Source organism: Ovis aries, chromosome 4 (assembly GCF_016772045.2).
Source record: "Ovis aries strain OAR_USU_Benz2616 breed Rambouillet chromosome 4, ARS-UI_Ramb_v3.0, whole genome shotgun sequence".
NCBI lineage: Eukaryota > Metazoa > Chordata > Mammalia > Artiodactyla > Bovidae > Ovis > Ovis aries.
This window is the reverse complement of record NC_056057.1, coordinates 51,602,610-51,627,313: the sequence shown is the minus strand read 5'-3', so window position 1 is coordinate 51,627,313 and position 24,704 is coordinate 51,602,610. Positions and strand designations below refer to the sequence as shown.

The window sequence follows — 24,704 nt, the reverse complement described above, 5'->3', positions numbered from 1 at the left end:
AGGCCTCCCCCAGCACCCACCCCCTCTGGAATCAGCCTGGTGGTCTTTAAGAGAGATCCTCCCTGACTTCTCTGCCTGTCACATCTGCTCAGAATTCCAGTCTAGCTGACTGCTGGGGCAGGATGCGGGCCCCAGCACTGCTTCTGGTTGTCTTGGCTCCCAGTAAGTTTTTGCCTGGATGCTCCTGGAATTTTCTGTATGTTGTGGCAATGTGGGAGGGAAGGGAGCCGGGGTGGGGGGGGGGGGCGGGAGGACTGTGGGGAAGAGGGTCAGACTAAGAAATTAGTGCTTCCTCTTCCTCATCATTTTTTATTGCTTTTTCCATTGCAGTCATGCAGGTATCTTCCAACTTGATGTTAATCACTAGAAAGACTGGGGAGACTGCTTCGTTCCCTTGTGATCTTACACAAGGGGCCACCTATATCCACTTGTACAAACATGAGGAGGGGATGGCCCCCCGACGCCTTTTATACTATGACAGCTACAACTCAAAGCCTGTGTTTGAATCAGGAATCAGTGGAACAAAATACCATGTCTATAAGGGCACAGGGAGGAGCTATACATTTGCAATCCTAAATCTGCAAGCAAGTGATTCCGGCATATACTACTGTGCTATCTGGGATAAGCACGTTGGTTCAGACTTCCTGTACACTGCACTGGAAATTTTGCTTGTGGCTGAAAATCACAGCCCTGATACCAGGAGCTGCTTCACTCCCCGCCGCCCAATTTCTTTTTACTCTAAACAAAGAAAAACCCTGAACTCAATGCCCATGAATCAGACTTTATATTCCATGGTCACCTTCTACCTCCCCACAATAGTCGTAGTTTTTCCTAAAAACAGGCTTCCATCTTTAGTCTGTAGGCAAGCAGTCTGGCAGGCAGCATATGCTTAGCTCTCCCAGAAGCTGGTAGAATCATGATTTTCTCTTTAAGACAGACAGAGAACCTAGGATTATCTGTGAGGGGAGATATTTAGGAGAGGAAAATGGAAAGGCTAGATAATACTGAACCATTCACCTGATGATTATCCAGAGAAAATGGCTGGGAATAGAGCATCTTTATTATCCAGGGGTATGAAGAATGAGAAATGATGGAATGAAAACTTGGACTTCTTGAACCTCAAGCTGGTATCCAATTTATCTTTGGAAAAACGGATATTTCTCTTACATAATCAACGAGGGCATGGCTGACCTAGTGAAAGTGTAGGGAAAAGTGATTGTTTTAGATGGTGGTGGTTGGTGGTTTAGTGGCTAAGTCGTGTCCAACTCTTGGGACCGCTCGGACTGTAGCTTGCTAGGTTCCTCTGTCCACGGCAAGAATTCCCCAGGCAAGAAGATTAGAGTGGGTTGCCATTTCCTTCTCCAGGGGATCTTCCAGACCCAGGAACTGAACCCAGGTCTCCTGCATTATTGCAGGTAGATTCCTTACCGACTGAGCTACGAGAGAAGCCCCGTTGTGTATTCTACTTATACCCTCTGTTGAAGTTCAGTCCACAGCCAGAACTGTCTTAAACAAGTAAAGCCAAGGCTTCTTTCTACCCCCACTACTACCATTAACAAGGCCATGTGCCAAACTAGATTGAGACTTATCAGATCATAATTTTCTCAATAATTAAAAGTAAAGAACACTTTAGGTGAACAATCAATGAATGGTATATATTTCAATTGAAAGGTTAAATAGCCAAGGGTTTTGGCTGCCTTATTGGGCTAGGTTTAAGGAAGCAAAATTAATATTGAAATACAGAAACGTCAGCTCACGTGTATATGGTCTCTATGTATTGGTTCCTCCAAATTTGCACCAGTGTCTGAGCTTCTAGAACAGTGTTTCTCAAACGTGGTCCATGTAACGCCTGCATCAGAAGAACCTGAATTGGAATAAAAGTGCATGTTCTGGGCGACACTCGACACAGTGAATCAGAACCATGGAATGAAGGCTGAAATGTGCAGTGTTTGATAGGCTCCTACTGACTCTTCTCCACACTGATTTGCAGGCCTTGCTGCACTAGCGCAGGAGTGCCTACGAGGAGAGCGCGCATGGTCTTATCCCCAACCCCGAGCCCCATCTGTCTTGTTGCGTCCTGGGTGCTGCTGCTCTCCAGGTCATCACGTTTCTCCATCAGAATATCACAATCAAATCAAAACAAAACAAAACACAGCCTCACACCGCAAGTCAAAGCTTCAGATCCTGCTTAGTTCAGTGACTGCAGACAGCAAGGAACTGGATAGTAAACGCACTGCCTTTAGCTTGCTCTGCTATATCAGCAACCACATACTGTAACCATTTGCAGCTTTGGGAAAGCCTGAAGCATAACTATATTTTCATTTATACTTTTCCAATAGTGTTAAGACTGTTCTGCACATTTGATTCCTTGATCCACTTTAGTTTGAATTTTTGGGGATGTGTGTAAAGTAACAATCTTAATGTGGAGATCCAATTTCTCCCCCAATTACTGACTAATGCATTATTATATCACGGTTTTTCTTTGCATTGTGTGATAACTACTTTTCCATGTACTCACAGAACCCTTATGATCTCTCCCTCAGTTTCCTTTTTCTGTCTCTGTTTACATGGGTCAATTTCTCTAAGGACACAGCTAGAAGTAGAGATGCTGTGTATATACAAGAAACAAAAACACATGTAGGATAAGCAGTATGCTATACACAACCCAGGTGTGATTGAAGAAATCAGAGGAAATAAAAAATACTCGAAGACAATGAAAATGGGAAAACACCATAAAAAAAAAATCTGTGGTATACAGCAAAAGTGTTCTAAGAGAGAAGTTTATAGTGGTATAAGCCCACCTCAAGAGACAAGAAAAACCTAAAACAAATATCCTAATCTTACACCTAAAAGAACTAGGAAAAAGAACAAATGAAACCAAAGGTAAATGACAGAGAATAAAAATCAGAGCAAAGTAAAATAGAGGCTAAAAACATCGTAGAAAAGATCAATACATCAAGAGCTGGTTATTTGAAAAGACAAACAAATTGGTAACCCTTTAGCCAAACTCATCAGGAAAAAAAAGAAAGAGAGAGAGAGAACTCAAAGATACAAGATTAGACACGAAGTTAGCAGAAGTTAACAGCTGATACCACCAAAATACAAATGGCAATAACTCATTACTACAAATAATTACTCCATACATGGCAGAAAATAGACTGCCTAGAAGAAATGGATACATTCCTAGAAATGTAAAAAGTACAAGTTCTCCAGCAAGAATATAAAAACAGGGGGGAAAACGTCTCTTCAGCAACTGGTGCTGGGAAAGTTGGACAGATGCTCATAAATCAATGAAGTTAGAGCACACTCTCACACCATACACAAAAAAAACTCACAATGGCTTAAAGATTTAAACATAAAACATGACACCATAACTTTCCTAGAAGAAAACACAGGCAAAACATTCTCTGACACAACTCATACCAATATTTTCTAGGTCAGGCTCTGAAGGCAATAGAAATAAAAACAAAAATAAACAAATGGGACCTAGTCAAACTTATAAGCTTTTTCACATCAAAATAAACCATAAAAAAAGACAACCAATAGAATTGGAGAAATATTTATAAATGATGTGGCCAACAAGGGCTTAATTTCCAAAATATGTGAACAGATCATACAACAAATACAAAAAACAAACAACCCAGAGGCAAAGTGAGCTGAGCACCTTAATAGACACTTCCCCAGAGAAGACATACAGATGGCCAGTAGGCACATGAAAAGATGCCCAACATCACTAATTATTAGAGAAATGCAAATCAGATCTACCACAAGGTACAACTCACACCAGCCAGAATGGCTATCATTAAAATGTCACAAATTACAAATGCTGGAAAGGGTGTGAAGAAAAGGGAATCTTAATACACTGTCAGTGGGAATGTAAATTAATACAATCACTATGGAAAACAACATGGAGGTCTCTCAGAAAATTAAAAATAGAATTACCTATGACCTAGCAACCCCGCTCCAGGGCATATGCCAGGACAAAACAGTCATTTGGATAGGTACATGCACCCCTCTGTTCACAGCAGCACTGTTCACAACAACCAGAACATGGGGACAGCCTGAATACCCACTGATGGATGAGTGGATAGGGAAGATGTGGTACCTGTCTACAATGGAATACTACTCAGCCATAAAGAGAACAAAACACTGCTGTTTGCAGCCACATGGATACAACTAGAGATTATCATATTCAGTGAAGTCAGTCAGAAAAAGGAAGACAAATACCATATGATATTACTTATATGTGGAATCTAAACTATGACACAGATAAATCTATCTGTGAAACAGAAACAGACTCATAGAGATCAGACTTGTGGTTGCCAATAGGGAGGAAGAGGAGAAGAGGGATGGACTAGGAATTTGGAGTTGGCAGGTGTAAACTATTAGATTCAGAATGGATAAACCACAAGATCCTACTGTATTACACAAGGCACTACATCTAATATCCTGGGGTGAATCATAATGGAAAACAATGTTGAAAAAAAGAACATACATATATATAAAACCGAGTCCCTTTGCTATACAGCAGAGATTGGCACAAATTGTAAATCAGCTACACTTCAATTAAAAATTAAAGAGAAAACATTCTCCAAATTTCTCCTTCTTAAAAATTAAACATTAAGTAAAAGTGTCTCCTGTCTGCTTCACATTCCAAGATTTTCTGCCGCAGGACTCAGTTAGTCCCCTGCTCATAGCTCAGTCGGTAAAGAATCTGCCTGCAATGCAGGAGACTCGGGTTTGCTTCCTAGGTCGGGAAGATCCCCTGGAGAAGGAAATGGCAACCCACTCCAGTATTCTTGCCTGGAGAATCGTATGGACAGAGGAACCTCGTGTGCTACAGTCCATGGGGTCGCAAGAGTCGGACCCGACTGAGTGACCTTCATTCATTGTTCTTTATAACTCACACTTTTAGATGCCTTTTAATACAAACTTAACTTTTATGGTATTTGATAGAGTTATTTTTTCTTCCAACATATAATTAATAGTTCATAAATAATTTTATGACAATCTATAATTTCCTTATAATTAAAAATGCCTTAATTATATTTTTATATTAACATATGCTTGGAGGATTTGCATTTTATTCATGTCACAGTATTCTTACACCATTATTGTGTTATGTCAGTAACTTTGCAATAAGGGTTAAGAGCTGCTATGCCAAATTAGTTATTTAAAATCATTATTTTAATAAAAAAATTTTAAGTTATTTCATATTTCATTTTTATATCAATTTAAAACAAATATAACTAGCTCAGCCTCAATCTTTACAACAGGGAACAAAAAAATAAAATGTTACCTTAAGTCTCATTGGAATTAGTCTATTTATACACATGATTTTAAGAAGAATTTGCATGTTTATGACATTGAGCTTTTCCTTCATGAATATGATATGTCTCTCCATTTATGCAGGTTTAATTTTATGCCCTTTAGTAAAACCTTTTACTCTTTCTTCTCACTGTTCTTATATTTAATAAAGCATTAATTATATAACTCTTTAGTTATTCTTTTGCATTTTAGTGCTTAAATCTTTCATGCATTTTGAAAAACAAGCAATTCCTAAAGCTCCCAATAATTCTGCTCATGGTCTTGGAACAAGGAAAATCACAGGACAAGTTTTCAGAAAGGAGCTGAGGGGACATCATTCATGACTACAATCGATGCAAAGGGTACACGGCAGCCCCAAGTACTAACAACTTAGAATTCTCAATTTTTTTGGTGCACATTCTGTGGATCATGAGATCTTATTTCCCCAACCAGAGACTGAGCCCAGTGAAAGCAGTAAAAGTGCAGAGTCCTAACCACTGTACTGCCAGGAAATTCCCATGAACTCTCAATTTTAAAAAAAAATCTGTCTAAATATAATTGGCATCTGAATCTCTCATCCCCTCCCATTGTGTTGGGACTGCGAGCTGAGCTCCTGTGAATGGACAGTTGCCCAACATGACCCTCTTACTTTCATCCTTGGGGCAGAGAAACTGATTGCTCACGGGACTGAGACCATGAACAAGTGCCTCTGGAGTAGACATGGAGACAATAAGAGGCTGTCCTGTCTGGTCCTGGCAGATGGACAGCTCATCCGTGCTCAGAGGAGTACTCAGCTGCTCCTGGCAATTTCTTTCCCCCTGCCCCAAGATGAATGGCTTGAAATTACAGAATAGCCACGAAGAGACTTCTTTTGACTATCAGAGAAATGGATATTGTTTCAAGTTTTCGTTTAAAGACAGTATTATTTCAATGGAGAGAGAATTCTGCAAATTTCTTCCTTTATCTTAGGAAAATTAATATTAAATAAGTCATCATAGCACTTATTTTCTCATTTCCCTTTCCCTTGGTAAAGAATTGTGCTGCCCAATGAATGGAGAGCTTTGTTCACATTTCTCAAGTACATGTGTGATAGCTGATGGGGTATTTGCATTTTCAGTTACTGAAGGTTTTCCTCCTTTTAGCAATACATTCCCAAATCACTAAACAGCCCTGGTGTTTGTGAAAAGAGAATTGCCTTTCAACTGATGCAAACTCTGAGCAGTTTCAACAGAACTGAACACCTGCAAATTAAAAAAAAGTCTTGATTCTCTGAATACCATTCCTGGAAATTTAGAAAACCAGGTGGTTAACCACTTGGTGTCAGTGATGTCTTCTTTTCCTGTTTTTATACTTTTCATCTTTCATCAATGTTTTCAGTGATTACTACTTCTTGGAAAGCAGATATTTGGGTCCATTTATCTGAGGAAAGTGGCTTCCCCAGTGGACCCCTGAGTCAGGAAGATTCCCTGGAGAAGGAAATGGCAACCCACTCCAGTATTCTTCCCTGGGAAATCCCATGGCAGGCTACATTCCAAGGAGTTGCAAAGGAGTTGGGCACATCCAAGTGACTGAATAATAACAATAAATCTGAGGGAAATCTTATAAAACATTGGCTGCTGTGAAACCTATATCCAAGGACTTCCAAAAGAACTCAGATCAAACTGCCAGTATGAAGTTTTTTTGACTTCTAGTCACTTTATAAAGGTAGAAAAAGGCTGGATTATTGTAGGAGCATTTATCATTGTGACAGCTCGGGCTGGAAGAAGATATTTGGAGAAGGAGCTAACATCATAGTAACTCCTCCCGGTAAGTATCGTTTTTCTATTCTTACTGTAGTCATAAAATACTGATAGATGCTTTGTAGAAACAACTTGGGATCTCCCTGATCTGGCTGCCACGTTCTTGGTCTCAGCATCTAAACCGTAGTTTTACAGCAATTGGTCACTGTATATGGAAACTAAATCACCTTGTAAATGGTTTATTCTTGTCCCTGCTTGTAAGCAGTTGAAATTTGTGTTCTAGAAAACACACACAAAATAGACTCAGGCTCGATAGTGAAGTATTCTGAACACCATGCCTGTCTTATTGCTTCGTTTATCTCTCTATATTCTAACATAAATAGCGTAGTATATCATCACATTGGTATGAGTTATTAGTTCAAGTTCCTTTTCTTGTAGGCAGTCTATTAGGTGAGAAACACTTTTCTTCTATCTCTTCTCTATATTTTGAGATGAAATACTGTATTCCTGAATCTCCTGCAAAACCAGTATAACTGATTTTCACCTCATCCCTGAGAGCCATGGAAGAAAATTCTTACAGTAAATGATTATACAAGATTGATAAATCTCACTTCTTTTTACTCTAGCTTCTTAGAAGGAGGCTGAGATTATTTGAAACTTAAACTATCTCATCTCTTGTGAAATTATCTGGACATGGACCAGTTTGTGAGCTCAATGAGCCATTTCAGCTCCAAAGTTCACGAAAGTGTCTTCATGGCTGGGCATTCTCCTTTGCTCTTTCATTCTCTCAGCAAATATTTATTGAGGACCGTTTCTGTGCTGGGAGCTGCAGACAGATGACGGGTGAACAAGACACAGAGCCAGTCTCAATGCCAAGCAGCTTCTGTTCTAGTGGAAAGGCATTCTACATTCCGGCTTAACTGAGACCTGTCTTCTATGGTTCATGGCTGCAGAATGAGGGCATCTTGGATTGCTGAGCTTGGTGTAATAGTTATTGCTGATAAAAATCATATCTTTTGTTTGATGGAAGATTTTGATGAAATGGCCTCAAACCATGCCATTAAAGAGAATTTTAATATTAGTTAATATTTACTGAAGGATAGATACCATGACACATAGTTTCAATGTCTTATACTTTCCTCACCAGTAATCCTTTCATTCCCATTTTAGAGATAAAGAAACTGAGGTTTAGAGAAGTTTAATTACTTGCCTAAAGTCACATGACTAGCTACTGTGGCAAAGTTTGGGATCCAGTAGAGACTTGTCAAACTTAGAGGACTGGATCATTACGTGATATTTGAAACATTAAGTCATGTCTTTACATCCTGAATATGTACCCTTCTGTAGCCTGACCTGGATTCTGTAACTATTAGTAATAGCTCATACTTTGTATTGCTACTCACATGTGAAAACAATGCTCTTGCTTTCAATCATAGCACTGAAATGACGTCTCTTTCCCTCACAAAGATCATGTAAGTCACATGAATGTGCATTTATTAAACATTCAGAATATGTGTCGGTTCTATCTCAATCCAAAAGAAGTGAATTAAAAACAAGATATAAGAAAGCAAGAAAAAAAATGTAGTAGAATAGATACCCTATATTAACCGGCTAAAATAAGCACACCAAAGTTTCAAATATGTTTTCCCACCACAAAATTAGAAAAAAGAACTTCAATGTGGAAGTCTTTAGCAGGAAAATGAAGTAAAAAGGGGACATTGCCTTCAAAATCCAGTTTGAAAAATGGAAGAAATGGTCTTCAAACAAATATGTTTATACTTCCAATGCATCAATGCAATGAGCACCAAAATGTACTGTCATTCATGAATGGTGAGCCTCAGCTGAGAAGATGAGGCAGGCAATGAAGCGATCCAACTTAACAAAGGAGAATTTGAGTACCAGGCATCCCGCCATTTTTGTGGTCATTTGTCAAAAGGCCCATACCTGGAGCTGCAAGCTGAACTTTGGGCATGAACTGGATAGATTTTTTGAAGCTGAAATTTCTGGTAAAATCTTGAGATACCCAGAGATTGTGCTGTTGTTGGGGGAAAGGCCATTTGTTGTGGACAGCAGAAGTGAAGTTCCGTATACTGGCTGCATACATTAGGCTTTAGCCAATGTTCCCTTTGATTTTGTTCACCCTGGAAATGCAGCAAGTATGACAGAACAAATGACTACCTATTAACTGGGTGTGTGAAAGGCTGTGATACAGGCTTGGAGAATCACAGACCTATCAAAACACAGAGGAATGCAAACAAGTCATCAGTTGCTATGGATCTACTTGTAAACCCCAGATCCTGAATTCTCATCAGATAGGCAAGATTTGCTCCCATGATATTAAAATGTCATGTTGGACCACACAATTATCACAAATAAAAATACTAATCATAATATCAATGATCATATAGTAATATTTACAGTCTCTTACCTCTATATAATTTTTATTCAAATGACTTTTCAGATCTTGTTTCATTTTGAGCTCACCAAAACACTAATAAGGATGTTCGCTTGACTTAACAGTAGCACCGTCATTTTCAAATAAATAAGGTGCCCAAGGCAATGGCAGCCCACTCCAGTATTCTTGCCTGGAGAATCCCATGGATGGAGGAGCCTGGTGGGCTACAGTCCACGGGATCACAGAGTGTCAGACACGACTGAGTGACTTAACTTGCAACTAACTTTAACTTTCAAGGTGTTAGTCTATTTGATTTGCTCAACCACAGAGCTTGTTAGGAGCAAATTGAACCAGGACCAAAGCCTAGTGTCTTGAATTCAAAGTCATCGTTATTCTAGAATTTGAAGAAATCAGAGAAGCTAATTAGTCTAAAGTTTTTGATATGACTTGAATCACTGTGGAATAATTACATAAAAAACTTCAATGTTGGAGCAAAACTCATTGTCACAGGTAGGTATCAGAAAATATAATTTTTTTCAAGGTACTAGAGAGAAGGTAAGAAATAATTAAATAGGAATGATATTTACCAAAAATGGGAATATGGATGGGAATTAGATGTAGAGATTTAGGAGAGATTTTACAACAAATTCAAGTAGTAAAGGAGACCATAGACAACACTGCACAAATATTATAAAAGAATTTTGCTTCGTGTCTGTGTGGACTTCTAGAAAGGGCTCACGTATAATGTACATAGTCATCATGAAAGTATTTGGCCCAGGGTTGAAGTTTGTCATTACAGTAAGTTTTATGAGTTAACATGTCTCCCTTTCTGATGCTGAAGGGGTATTTCCAAAGAACGTGGGCTTTGGAGTCAGGCTGACCGAGAACTTCAATCCACCACTAACTACACATGTGAACATGGAAGTTCTTCTCTGGACTCAGTCCCCTAATCTGTAAAATAGCATAACAGTATTATCCAGCAGGGGTTGTACGAGAATTAAATGAGACAGTGTGATGAAGTATCTAGCACATTGTCTAATGCATCAGTATTCCTGTCTGGATAAGCCCGTGGACAGAGGAGCCAGGCGGGCTACAGTCCATGGGGTTGCAAAGAGTTGGACACGACTGAGCACCGTACGTTTTGTTGGCTAACACATCATACGTGTTGGATAGGTGTTTACTCTATTCAAATGTAAAGGGAAAATTGCATCCAAGAGGGAGAGCGTTGGTGACCAAACTATTGATGAGTTGAAATTCTTCAGAGGATGCAGCTGTACAATTAACAAATGGAAAGTTATCTTATGGTTCCCTCACACACATAAAATTGAATTGGAAGCTCTCTGTCTCTCTTTAGCAGACTTTGGTTTACATGGCAAGAAAAAATGAGGTTAAAATATGTTTATTTTTTATATGTCTGTTGTTCTATGTGCTTTAAATCTTAATCCTTTAATTTAATTGATATCATTTCTAACAACAACATTTACTGGCTCTAAAATATATAACCAGGAAGCTTGGGCTTCATGCTCATACGTATCAGAAAAAAGCTTTAATTTATAAAGAAAATGATCAAGAAGTGAAGTCAATTAAATATAGATAGAAATCTCATGAATTAAAAATTCTTATTTAAGTATGAAAGAGCTTCAATTATTTAGTTTACAAAAGAAAAATGAGAGGGGAAAAAAGAGGGAAGACCTAAATCACTATCAACAAAGTATATGGTTGCAGAAATACACAGTGTCTTGCTTTTATAAGGTGTAAAATACTACCTGTACTAAAAGCAAGATGTATAAAATTAAACTAGCACATCACAACCCAACTTTATTTACAACATGAGTGACAAATCAACCCTGTCTGCTTACTGATTTAGAAGAAAACCAGGAACTTTGCTGCACAGGCAGAAGTTCCCAAGAGTTTTCTTTTCTTCTCAGATGAGAAGTCCAGTTTCTCCCTTCTTAAGAGATTTCCCCATGAAGGACTTTCCCAGTGGTCCAGCGGTTAAGACTCCACCTTCCAATGCAAGTGCACAGGTTCGATCCCTTGTCAGGATATATACTTTATGCAGCTGGTGAAAAAAAAGAAAATAGTGGCAGTAAAACAGTACAGCAGCCTTAGGGGGCAAATTCAAATTATAGGGAAAACACCAAGAGCCAGAATATTGTGTATTATTCCTCAAGCTAAAACTTCAGATGAAATTCCAAAATAAAATGTGCTTTTGGGGAACGTTTTCTGAATTTGGAAAAATTCTAAGTAGATTGCTTGATAAGTTTAGTATAAGAGCCTTTCTGAAAATACATTTTTTTTTACATGAAAGTGTAGTTAGTTCACAATGTTGGGTTATTTTCAGGCGTACAGCAAAGTGATTCAGTTTTTGTGTGTGTGTATTATTTTTCAGATTCTTTTCCATTAAAGGTTATTACAAGATATTTAATATACTTCTCTGTTCTACATAGTAGGTTATTATTGTTTATCTATTTTATATACAGTAGGGTGTATCTGCTAATCCCAAATTAGGAGTTTGGGATTAATAATACATTTTCAATAGAAGTTTTGGAAATACTGTTATACAATCAAGGCACTATAAATAACATGCTGCTCTACTCCAAAATCTGGAGTGGTTCAGGTATAAAATTGAGAGGTCATATAAAATTAGAAGCAAAGAGGATTCCATCACTTCAGATTTGGGCATGGGATCCACATCTGGAGCTCAAAGTTCAACTTCATAGTACACATGTCAAGTACACGTGGGTGTTGATTTCCATTCTCAAAAGCAGATATATTGTTTTGTAAAACCAATAAATTTTCTCTGGGTATTTATTTTTATGGTTCATTCCAGAACCAGTTAAATGAAGAGTGAGATCCCACAGAGTTGCAGAATCTGAGCACGTGTTATTTGGACAAAGAGCGTAAACTGCAAAGCACAGGACAGGAAAGGGAAGTAGTTTGGAAGCTAGCAAGGATTTTCACCAGTACAGAAACCGTCAGTTACCCAATTGCCCCACCATCCCTATTCCCACCACCTGCCCATCCACTTCAAAACAGGCTCCAGTATTATAGAACAAAAGAGATTTTTAAAAAGATTAATTGGGGACTTCCCTGGCAGTCCAGCGATTGGGACTCCACATTTCCACTGTAGGAAGCATGGATTCAATCAATAAACATGCTCATGAATTCTGGAAGTCTTGATGCAGGGTATTTATATGGGATATTTAAAAGTCATAATCCCAATGGACAGAGGAGACTGGCAGGCTATAGTCATTAGGTCACAAAGAGTCGGACACGACTGAAGCAACTTGGCATGCACGCAAGATGCACCCCATCTCTGCATATGGAGAGAAACGGAAGGTCAAGTTATAATCCAGCTCTGCTACTTAACAGCGGTGACTTTGGGCAAGTTCCATGAAGTCTTGAACTTCTCTTGCCATTAAAAATAAAACAGTACTAAGCACCTAACCATATACTGCGGATGAAAGGCCATAGTGAGCAGTAGCCTTTTGTTTTTTCACTACTCACTAGGTTTTTCCAAGCCACAACATGTTGGTGTTGCTTTAACCATTCTCTTTAATTACTATTCCATATTCCCCTACAGAGAGAAACCTTGCTGCAGACACTTCCCCCAAGCCCACTGTTTTTCTTCCTTCAATTGCCGAAATCAACCATGATAATGCTGGAACATATCTTTGTCTCCTGGAGAAATTTTTCCCTGATGTGATTACAGTGTCTTGGAGAGTAAAAAATGACAAAAGAGCTCTGCCATCCCAGCAGGGAAACACCATGAAGACCAAGGACACATACATGAAGCTCAGCTGGCTGACCGTGACCGAAAACTCTATGGATAAACAACATGTGTGTGTTGTCAAACACCAGAAAAATATAGGAGGAATTGATCAAGAGATTATTTTTCCTTCAATAAAAGAAGGTAAGTGAATATAAATATAAATGGAACCTCCCAAAATACTGTTTTTCAAAGGCAATACCCACCTTTCCGGCCAAGTGTTCATGAAAAACAAATATGTTTTGATAAAATGATGTTTCATTTAATGGTAGCTATCTCCCCATAGGATTAAAATAGGATAGGCTTTGGAACATAGAAAAAAAAATTTTACTTCTCTCACCCTCAGTTTCATCTTCCAAAATATTAAGATCATATGAAGTTTAAGTGTTAGAGTTGTTGTATGGATTAAATGAAACAACATATGTGAAAGCATCGAGCAACTTAGCACACAACAGATCTTCGCTGTTGGTGATCTTGGTTGGTCAGGAAATAACCACATTTATACATCTTTCAGGAATGTCCTTCAGCAGGCAAAGTCATTCTCAATTCAGTTCTCCTTTACAATTCCAAAGCAATGAGTTATTACATGACAAAATGGTGTTTGTATAAGGGAGCCAAATTGCAGCTCAGCAAAGAGAATAATTTGACCACTGTGGTTTTTTAAGGTCTTAGGTTTTTGAAATTTGTATTTTACATACCACTGTAAGATAAAATTCGTAATCAAATTTAAAGATTGGGTGATGCTAAAGTGTACAAACTTACTCCCATTCTACATAATGAATGCATTTCTTGCTGTTAGAAAAGGTCTTTCAAGATATTTTTATTGCAGCCCTAGCACACGCCAGGTCTGGAGGGGTGTACGGATGGACACTCGGGGGTGAATTACTGTCCATGGAGGATGCATTACAGTCAAGAGAACATACACTTTGCTTGATGACTTAGGGTCACTTGTGATCCAGGCATGACTTCTCAAAGCGGCCCCTGTGAGCAGATGCTGGATATGTCCATGCAGTGTGGACAGAGAGCTGGGAGGGGCCTTGGCCCTGGCAGTGGTCCTGTAACTAACTGGACTCACGATTGAATGTCCTGCATGTTCAGCTAACAGACCAAAGGCCCCAAAGCGCCCCTCTGAAGGAATCCTTCTGTGCTTTTCCCTGTGGTTAGGAAACCTTTTTAAAGCAGTGGGAACCAAGCACATAAGATGTGCATAGATGTTTGCTATGCACCAGTCCGAATTTCTGAAGTAAGTCTTTATCTTCTCTGATTCTTAGTCTATCCAGTGATCAAATCAGGTGTGAACGCTTGTCTTGGTTTTGTCCTGGGGCTGCAACGAAGAACAAATGAAATAACATCGGAGAAAACCCTTGTTTTCCAAAATAAGACATGGCTGTACTTATTTATATATTCATCATATCCATTTATGTCCTGTCCTAAAACTAATTAAAAATAAAATTACCAATATAGCTCTAAATTTTTATTTTTATTCTAATAGAAAGAAGCAAATTTGCAGTTTAATATAAGCATGGTTTTAAGTGTCCTACTTGAGGACACTAAAAGCACTAGGTTTTAAATTTTCTTGTGATGAGAAAAAAATAAGTATATAAGTTTCATTGTGACGGTTACCATATGAGAGAGACATTCCAGTTCATAATGTGTTTTACCTGAACACAATTCTGAAACAAATGCATTCCAAGGGTTTCTAATGGCTGTAAAGCTAATGATGGCATTTCGGTTAATGTTATTCTATAGCAAATTTCCATTGCTGTTTCTTAAAATTGTTTTGTTTTTGATAAAAGCTGAGAATATAACATGAAGTGCATATCAATGAAATGACTTTACAGAGAAATAAATCTAATCTGGTCCTAGTTTTCAACCAACCTTCACTGAGAAAGAGAACTTGTAATAAACACATGGAGTTTATTATGAAACTTTGTTACTTGATTGTTTCTGCCTCAACCAAGGCATGTTAATAAGAGGTTTGTTTATCGTTTAGTGAATAAAGTCATTGTAAGGGAAAGAAGGAGGCTTTCAAGCACATTAAAGTCAGGTTCTGAGGATATTTTAACATGGGCCCCCTGGTAGCTCAGTTGGTAAAGAATCTGCCTGCAGTGTAGGAGACCCGGGTTCAATTCCTGGTTTGGGAAGATCCCCTGGAGAAGGAAATGGCTACCTACTCCAGTGTCCTTACCTGGAAAATCCCATGGACAGAGGAACCTGGTGGGCTGTAGTCCATGGGGTTGTGAATAGTCAGGCACGACTGAGTGACTAACACTAACATCTAAACGTGACTACTAATATTTTCACTCTTGGGATTTACTCTAAAGTCTTTAAACCTCAAATCAATTTTTCAGAGCTTACTGAAAAAAGAGCTCATTGAGGGCATAAAATGGCATATCAGAACCAAATCTGTATGAACAAGAACATATCCAGGAGAAAAAGGATAAATACAACAACCATTGTTTTCCTCCATCCAATAGCCCATTGTCTTTTAAAAAAATTTTCTACTTTTATGACTGTCTTTTTATTTTTTTTTTACATTATTTATCTCAGTTTCTATCGAGTCACAGAACTACAACTGTGGTTTGGCCTGTTTTTCTATATCTGGATCTTTCTATATCTGGAATTGCACTGAAATGTTGAGCTCTTATAATAAAAAAAAAAAAAGGTCATTGATAAGAATAATGAAGGTATCTGGAAAAGAAGATGCTTTTAGTGTCTACAGTAGTGGAATTATATTGTTTATAGGTTAATTTCTCTTTATTTCTGGGGCTTATTTTACAAACTACTTCCCACAGGCTCTGTCTCATTTAATCTCCCACGATGATCCTTTGAATGCTGGCTCTGCCATCACTGGTACCACTGGTACAACTCTCTGCCAGTCACTTTCCGTCTGATCCTCATTTCCTCTTTGTAACATGGAATCCTCCAAAATACACCCCACTCAGTGTCACTGGAGGATGAAAGAAGATAATACACGTGAAGTACTTAAGCAAGCTACAGTCACTCTCTGGCTATCAGCCTGATTAATACTGTTTTCATTATGCCCACAAACACCACAAATGCAGAAAATCAGGGGATGTGCTTGATTTGGAAAGGTGTGGCTGCTTTCCTTTGCTTAGACAGGAAGATTGCCTGAGCCAGACTCTTTCAAACGTGGGATTCCCTTGGTGCACTCTTGGATTGGATGAATAAGACTGGGTAGCAACTCTTCCAGAGAAGGCAATGGCACCCCACTCCAGTACTCCTGCCTGGAAAATCCCATGGATGGAGGAGCCTGGAAGGCTGCAGTCCATGAGGTCGCAAGAGTCGGACACGACTGATCGACTTCACTTTCACTTTTCACTTTCATGCATTGGAGAAGGCAATGGCAACCCACTCCAGTGTTCTTGCCTGGAGAATCCCAGGGACGGGGGTGCCTGATGGGCTGCCGTCTATGGGGTCGCAGAGTCCGACACGACTGAAGTGACTTAGCAGTAGCAGCAGCAGCAACTCTTCATCCCGGCAGTGGGTGCTGACCATGCAGAGTAGCCACTTTTTCTGATGATTTGTCTTTGCAACAAGTATTTCTCAAACACCTACTTTGTAGCAGACACAGTGCTAGGAGCTATGAATACAGAAGGAAGATAAGATGCCCTCGGGTATTAGCCTCCAGTTACAGTAAAAAGTAAAATGTAACCCTCATGAACTTCAACATTTTCACGTGTAGAAAATCATATATGAATTAAAACTATGGATTACGTAGAATCACACCAACTATTTTTGTAATTGTAGGGCTCATGTTTTTAATTACTGTCTCTCTGTAAGCAGGTTTTATATGTGTATATATATACACATATATATTACACATTCATATATATTGCAATATACACACATGTATAAACATATGTGCATGTGTGCGAAGTTGCTTCAGTCATGTCCAAATCTTTGCAACCCCATGGACTGTAGCTCACATGGCTTCCCTGTCCATGGGATTCTCCAGGCAAGACTATCAGAGTGGGTTGCTGTGCCCTCCTCCAGGGGATCTTCCCCAGCCAGGCACCAAAACTCTGTCTCCTGTGACTCCTGCACTGCAGGAGGATTCTTCACTGCTGAAACATACTCGCAGTATCAAATAATGGGCACAGATAATTCATTAATACTTTTTCTCATTTCTCGTAGTTGTCACCTCAGCTGTCACTACTACTGAGCCTCCAACTACTGAGCCTCCAACTACTGAGCCTCCAAATGATTGTTTGACTGATGAAAGCAGTAAGTTTTTGTACAGATTTGTCTTTATGTCATGCTTTCGTCTTTCTTTCTTCCTGATCTATTTATCTTTTGAACTTCTCTGTTTTAAAGTGGAAAAGACCAATTATCTGAAACTGTGGGGCTCATCATAGTTATACTGATCATCTCCATTGTTACCTGTCAATAGACTATATACATATATGTATGTATATATACACAGACACCAGATTATACATACATATGCACGCACTGTAAAATAATGGGTGTGGACCACTGATTAATACTTGCTTCCTTTGCTTTTAGAAGTTACAGGTACTGGTTCTAAAACAGCTTGTCTGAAAGACGAACGTGGTAAGTTTTGCTTATGTTTGCCTTTAAGACATCCTATAGCACTTTTTCCCCTCCTGACCAATTACCTTTCTAAAAATGTTATTTATGTATTTTTAAATGTAACAAAGATGAATATTTTGAATGATGCAATTTAAACAAGTACAATTCAAACAAAAAGGATACCAAAAAAGGGTACAATTCACAAAGTAATAGACACCATAAACAGTTAGACACCTAACAACAAAGAAACAAAGATACCTAAAGCAAAAATCAGAAGAAATATAAGGGAAAAGAAAAAAATATAATCATAATGAGACATATTAACATTTCTCTGAGAATATTTTATCAAGCACAGAAAAAATAAAAATGGGAGCATCTTGAATGATGTCATTGATAATTTAAATATAGTAGATGTCTATTTATATTAATTTACATTAATCTTATATCCTATACCAATATATTTAACATTTTGTATCTCATATGTTGTTATTAGATATCCATAGGCAATTTAGAAAAACTGACAAAAAGATATACATTACCAAATTTCTAAAAGTAGAATTTTTTTGTCAATCACTTATACACACATATTACTTTTGAAATTATTTTCTGTTATAGGTTATTACAAGATAGTGACTATAGTTCCTTGTGCTAAATAGTAAACATTTGTTTCTTGTTGCATATCTATTTTTTTTAATTAGAAATCTAGCATCTTATTCAAACTAAGTCAAACAAATGAAATCAAAACGTCATAGTTCAGATTGGCTGGGCAAATGCAACATATGCATGTAGGCACCCCCATTTACCATGTCACTCCGCTTGACCCCCCAGACTGTATGTAATTGTTTTATATTGTTAGGTTAATCATGTTCCCATTATGGCTTGCAATTGTAATTATCTTTTATTTTTTGTTTGGCTATTGATTGTGAAAACTGATACGCATCTTTCACTATTGTGGTTATGAAATGGCAACCCACTCCAGTGTTTGCCTGGAAAACCCTAAGGACGGAGGAACCTGGCAGGCTATATTGTCCATGGGGTCACAAAGAGTCAGACACGACTGAGTGACTAACACTAACATTAACTATTACTCACTTAATACCGTTGCATCATGACTGGTCAACAGAAAAATAATAGAATTCTATATCACCAAAACTACCATTTCATAGAAAAACCTGTAAACACTTTTAAAAATCCAGATGTGTATTAGAATTAACTTGGAATTTTTTGAAAAATACAAATGCCCAGGTATTGCTTATTTTTCGCAAGGGCTCCAGATATGTTTCTAATAAGAAACCGTGTTTAAAAACAGCTGGACTGTATGAGGATCTTTTACTTTTATCTAGTTTGTTTTACTTCTTCTATTTCATATCAGTGCTCCCACTTCATTTAGTTTACTTTTTCCAATTTCTCCACCTCTTCTTTTCTTTTTTTTGATGTTCATTATCAAGCCTTTATCAAGCATAGTAGAAAAGTTACTGTATACTTATATATAAATAATATGTATAATATATATATTTTAGAAAGCATGAATTTTTACCTGGTCAACTATCTCTTGAACTTCCTTGGCTAATGTTAAGAAAAAGTGAATTATTCCTGAAACTGTGGTGTTCCTATGTTTAATCAGAGTATTGTTAGCAGATCTTCTGTTATATACACATGCATATTAACACACACAGAGTTAGTCACATATGTGCCACTGTCTAATAATATATATGAATGATTGACAAGACAATTGATTAATACCTGCTCTCCTTTCTTCTAGAAGTCACTGGTGATACTAATTCTACAAAGGCATGTCAGGAAGGTGAAAGCAGTAAGTTTTGTCTTTGTGTCATGTTATAGCACTTTTTTCCCTCTGGATAAATTTAACTTTTGAACTTCCTTGATTTAAGGTGGAAAAAAGAAAATGTCTGGATATTAAAGAATAGACTGCATATTTAAGTAAATCCATCATTCCCAAAGAGTCATCTTAACTCACTAAATGCTGGTTTTGGTGTAAGATGGCTCTAAATGAGAGGGTGCGCTGATAGGCTCTAAATTATTTCCACAGTGGGCTTCACCCATTTGTGTAGATTTTGTTTGTAATAATTGGAGAAACTTGATATCAAGTGGCTTCTAGATTTTTTTTAAAGTTTTAGCCCTTGCTGATAACTAATACGTGAACTGACACTTGCTGAGAGCTGGATGTACATAAGGTGCTGTGCTGTATCTTATGTGCATATTTTGTTTATTCATCATAACACTCCTGTGAGGTGGTGCAACATTTTCCCATATGTTTTCAATGAGGGCCATGAGCCAAAATTACTTAAATCCCTTGTACCAAGCTACACAGCTAGATATGAGGGTTCAACAAAGGCCATCTGAATCCATGGTTCAGACACTCACTGAGTTCTCTATTCCATCTCTAAGATATACAGCAAGAATCCTAAAACCAACGCCCTGAGACAGGGTGGACCCATGCGCAGGGTATAAGTGCGTGAATTTCCGACTATCACAGACAGGACTTTAACGCCAGTTCTTTTATTATTAGTTGCACAAACCTGGGTACATGACTTCTATTTCTGGGCAATAGTGCCCTCTTCTGCCAATAGGGAACAATTGCACCCAACTCAGTTATTACAGAGATAAGGTGGCACCCCACTCCAGTACTCTTGCCTGGAAACTCCCATGGACGGAGGAGCCTGGTAGGCTGCAGTCCATGGGGTCACTGAGAGTTGGACATGACTCAGGGACTTCACTTTCACTTTTCCCTTTCATGCATTGGAGAAGGAAATGGCAACCCACTCTAGTGTTCTTGCCTGGAGAATCCGGGGGATGGCGGAGCCTGGTGGGCTGCCGTCTATGGGGTCACACAGAGTCGGACACGACTGAAGCGACTTAGAAGCAGCAAGGTCACCTGTGTGGAATGTTTCCCATAGGGTATCCATTTAGCTGGCACAGGATCAGTACCAGTTGGGGCCCCTTCGCCCTGCATGAAGGTTCTCAGTGAATTTAGAAGCACTGGCAATGGTGCTGCTGATCCCTCCTCTGTTCCCAGTGTCAGGGGGCCTGGAACTCAGCTAACATCTGACCTGACTCAGGGCCACGAGTTATGAGCACGTCTGTCCCCTCCTGAGATCCTTTCCACACCACATACTAGTGATTCTCGAGTTCTGACTCCATGAAGGTAAAGCATAGAGAAGGGGAACTTATGCAGGAAGAAACTCAGCCTTGTAGTCCACTGAGTAGCAAGTCAGGCCCAGTATCCTTGTTAATTGCTTCTTGACATCATATTTTTCTTGCAAAACTGCGAAGGAGAGTAAGTGCAATTATGCTATAACATCAAGGGCACGAGGTTAGATATCTAAGAGAGACAGGTGACGGAGGCGTGAGCCCCTAAGCTTTCGGGGTTTGGGACTAACCACTCTCTTCCAGTTTGTACAAAGTTCTCCTTACTGAAACCTTCCACCCGCCTCACGGGGCCACAGCCAGATCTCCCTGGTTGACCCCCTTCATAGGAATCTCACTGGGGCACAACATGTAATGGCTCAGATGCTTCCACATCAGCCATTCAGCTTGCTGTTTATGCTTAACTTTGATGTCTGGGGCATTTCCTGCACATGGAAATGCAGGACTCCAGAGCAGCTAAGGACGCCTTCTTCAGACTCAGGTTGCCGGGACTGAAATGTGATTTCTGGTGCTTTCTAAATGTGTGACACCAAGCAAATTATTTCTCTGTCCTCAGTTTACTGGTAAAAGTGGGTTGAAAGTGATAATCTCATAGGTTATTTGAAACTTAAATAAGGTTAGAACTTTGCATGCAAAGCTCTCAGAATAAGTGTTTGACATGTGGTTAGGGGTTAACAAACATCCCCTGCTATTATTACTCAGAGATGTGATGGGGCAAAAAATGCAAAATGCTATTTATCACAAATATTTTTCCCATTTGTACTTATTCTTTCAAAACACAACCTTGCTTTTTAATATTTTGGAAGGTTCTGTTGAATTTAGTTGAGGCTGTTGATCGACTTGAACTGTCAGCTAGATGCTGAGCTTTTCTGGTGGGGGTGGTGCTCACGGTGGTTGCACCCATTTTCTTTGGGTTTGGTGGTACAGGGGTGCCACTTTTTTGAGATCACCAGCATTAAAATCATTGTGACTACTGTGAATACGTCCTCTCCTCTCAAAAGAACACTTGAAACTAACCAGAATGACTTCTCCTAGGTGCCCTGCAGCTGCAGCTCATGAACACCTCTGCCTATTACACCTACCTCTTACTCCTCCTCCTGAGCACAGTCTACTTTGTTGTCATCATTTCCTGTGTGTTTAGGAGAACCGGCATCTGCTGTGACGGGAAGATCTCGTGATGGGTTTGCTACCGAGAGGTCAACTTTCCTTCACCATTTACAGTCCCAGAAATTCTCTCCTTGCCTTTTGGTTTGGGTTATCTCAGTTCAGATGTGTATTTATCTCTGATGTCATAATTGTCCCACCCCAAGTCCTTTCAACTCCTGAGCGCACACTGTGGGCAGCTCCCTGTCTCCTCCCTCAGCACCTCCACCCAGACCACAACCCTGACCCTCCCTGTCACACACCCTGGAGAAGTCAGCTTTGCTGCTCGAATTCTGTACTTAGATTTTCATAGCATGCACAATAAATACGAAAGAATCACAAGCCCCCTTTGTCTGTGTACTTTAACTTCATGGAATCTAACCAAGGTGAGAAACAGCATGACAATCAAGCTACCAAACTCAGCGCTGATTGTAATAGTGGTCAACACCGCGTTTCCAGGTCTTTCACTGACATGGCGGTAGTTATGGTGCTTTCTCCGGGGCACCAGCTCCAAGACGACCGGTGGAGCCGGTCCAAGAGGAGCCAAACAAAGGTGCCCGTGTTCCTTCTCTTTCAAGTCACCAGATGCAGAATCGTTGGTTTGGGGCTTTCGGATAGTGACAATATAACACCCAGCATGCCTTGCGCTGTGTGTGCTCACATCTGTGCTAGGGTCTCACAGGCCTGACTCCAGGTCCTTGTGTTAACCCCTGATGAGACCCGCACCAACACCAGGGGAGCCTCGGGCGGAGGATGAAGCATGCAGACTCTGACCCCCGAGGGCCTGGGTTTGAACCCTGGGTCTGTGTTAGCACTTGTGTGATCTCAGACAGCTCTTTGAGCTCTCCGTGTCATCATTTCCTCATTAGTGTAATGCAGTTACAGAGCCCTGTCTCCTGGAGTGTGAGGATTAGATGAGTCCATGAGGCCTGGTCCAGGCAAGTTCTCAACAACATTAGTATCTACTGTCAGAACAGATTCCACACATACACAAATGCACTGAGATTCATTGCTAAGCTTACTTCCCCGCAAAGAAATTCGATGTAGATGGAACAGAGATTCTGTTTCTACTGTTCATCAGGTAATCCCATTAATCACTGAAGAACCCCTGGAAGAAGCAACAGTTAAAGTTCTCAGTTTATAGGCTGGAGAGGTTAAGTTGTCTGTTCCTGATCGCTGTTTTGTAAATAAGAGTCCTTCAGGTTTTTCTGAACCTGTGAGCTCACATTTTATAATCTAGTATCACATGGCTTTCCCTTGATTCACTTTCTGCTGGGAAAAAACAAACTACAACAGGACAAAACACACACTGCTCTTTCCTAAAGGCTTCCTCCAAGGATTCAGAGAGAATTTTCCTAAGAGTTTGTGGTTGCATCTGTCTTTTTCTTACGTACATACTCTGGTCTCAACATATCTACTTCCTTGGATGTCAACATGGTGGAAATCCTGCCTTATTCTATGTGTGTGGTTTTACAGCTTCTTTTTCTTTTCTGCTGAAATGTTTGTTCGTGTCTTTCAACCATTTTTCCTATTGAGTAATAATATTAATAAACAGGACACTCACTTTATGTGTTTCTGTGTATTTCTGTAAGTGCAGACATAAAACAAAAAGGTAAATCCATGGTAGAAGGAAGAAAAAATAAGTTAGTGTACATTTTCTATTTTCTCTAATGAATCCTTTTAAAGGAAATTTTTTATGTATTAGAATTGAAACACTGTTTTATTTAAAATTGGAAAAGCTTTCTGTTTGTTTCTTTGTGTATAATCGGCTTCAGTGTGTATGAAACAAGTTCTTAGGAAATTAAACAAAGGTTCCCATTTGAAAACAAAAAGAGACCAACCAGATAAACAATGGTTTTTTTTAGTTGCTAAGTCTTGTCCAACTCTTGCAACCCCATGGACCATAGTCTGCCGGGCTCCTCTGTCCATGGGATTCTCCAGGCAAGAATACTGGAGTGGGTTGCTATTTCCTTCTCCAGGGAATCTTCCCAGCCCAGGAATCAAACCTGGGTCTCCTGCATTGCAGGCAGATTCTTTACCGACTGAGCTATGAGGGAAGCCCTTAGATTGAGCCCTTCATTCCCGTTAATTTGATCTGTGCTCTTTAGGTAAAATACATTGCCCTCAACTTAGAGATCTGGAAATATTTATTCACTGGAAAGAATAATGTAGTAAGTACAGAAGCCAAGAGGGGAAACTCACCTTGGCTATTGTACAAACTGCTGTGATGAACTTTAGGATGCAAGTATCTTTTCAGATTCTGGTTTTCTCCAGATATACATCCATGAGTGGGATTGCTGGATCATATGGTAGTTTTATTGCAACATGGATGGATCTGGAGATTAATATACCAAGAGAGGTAAATCAGCCAGAGAAAGACAAATATCGTATGACAACACTTATATATGGAATGCAAAAAAAAATGATACAAACAAACTTATATTTTAAAAAACAAATAGATCACAGACTTAGAAAACTGTTTTACAGCTACCAAAGGGGAAAAGTTGGGGGAGGGATATATTAGGAGTTGAGGATTAACATATACAAACTGCTAAATATAAAACAGATGATCAACAAGGACCTACGGCATAGCACCAAGAACTCTGCTCAATAATCTGTGATA

The 24,704-nt window shown here is 39.2% G+C and overlaps 1 gene segment (V, D, J or C); it reads left to right on the top strand.

The window, feature by feature from the left end:
- The first annotated feature begins 75 nt into the window (after positions 1-75).
- On the top strand, positions 76-22,423 carry LOC101107518 (T cell receptor gamma constant 2-like). The segment is given in 8 exon segments: positions 76-162; positions 331-614; positions 7,056-7,113; positions 13,028-13,357; positions 17,372-17,461; positions 17,744-17,791; positions 19,533-19,583; positions 21,974-22,423. Coding segments are annotated over 8 exon segments (1,044 nt in total).
- The last annotated feature ends 2,281 nt before the right edge of the window (positions 22,424-24,704 follow it).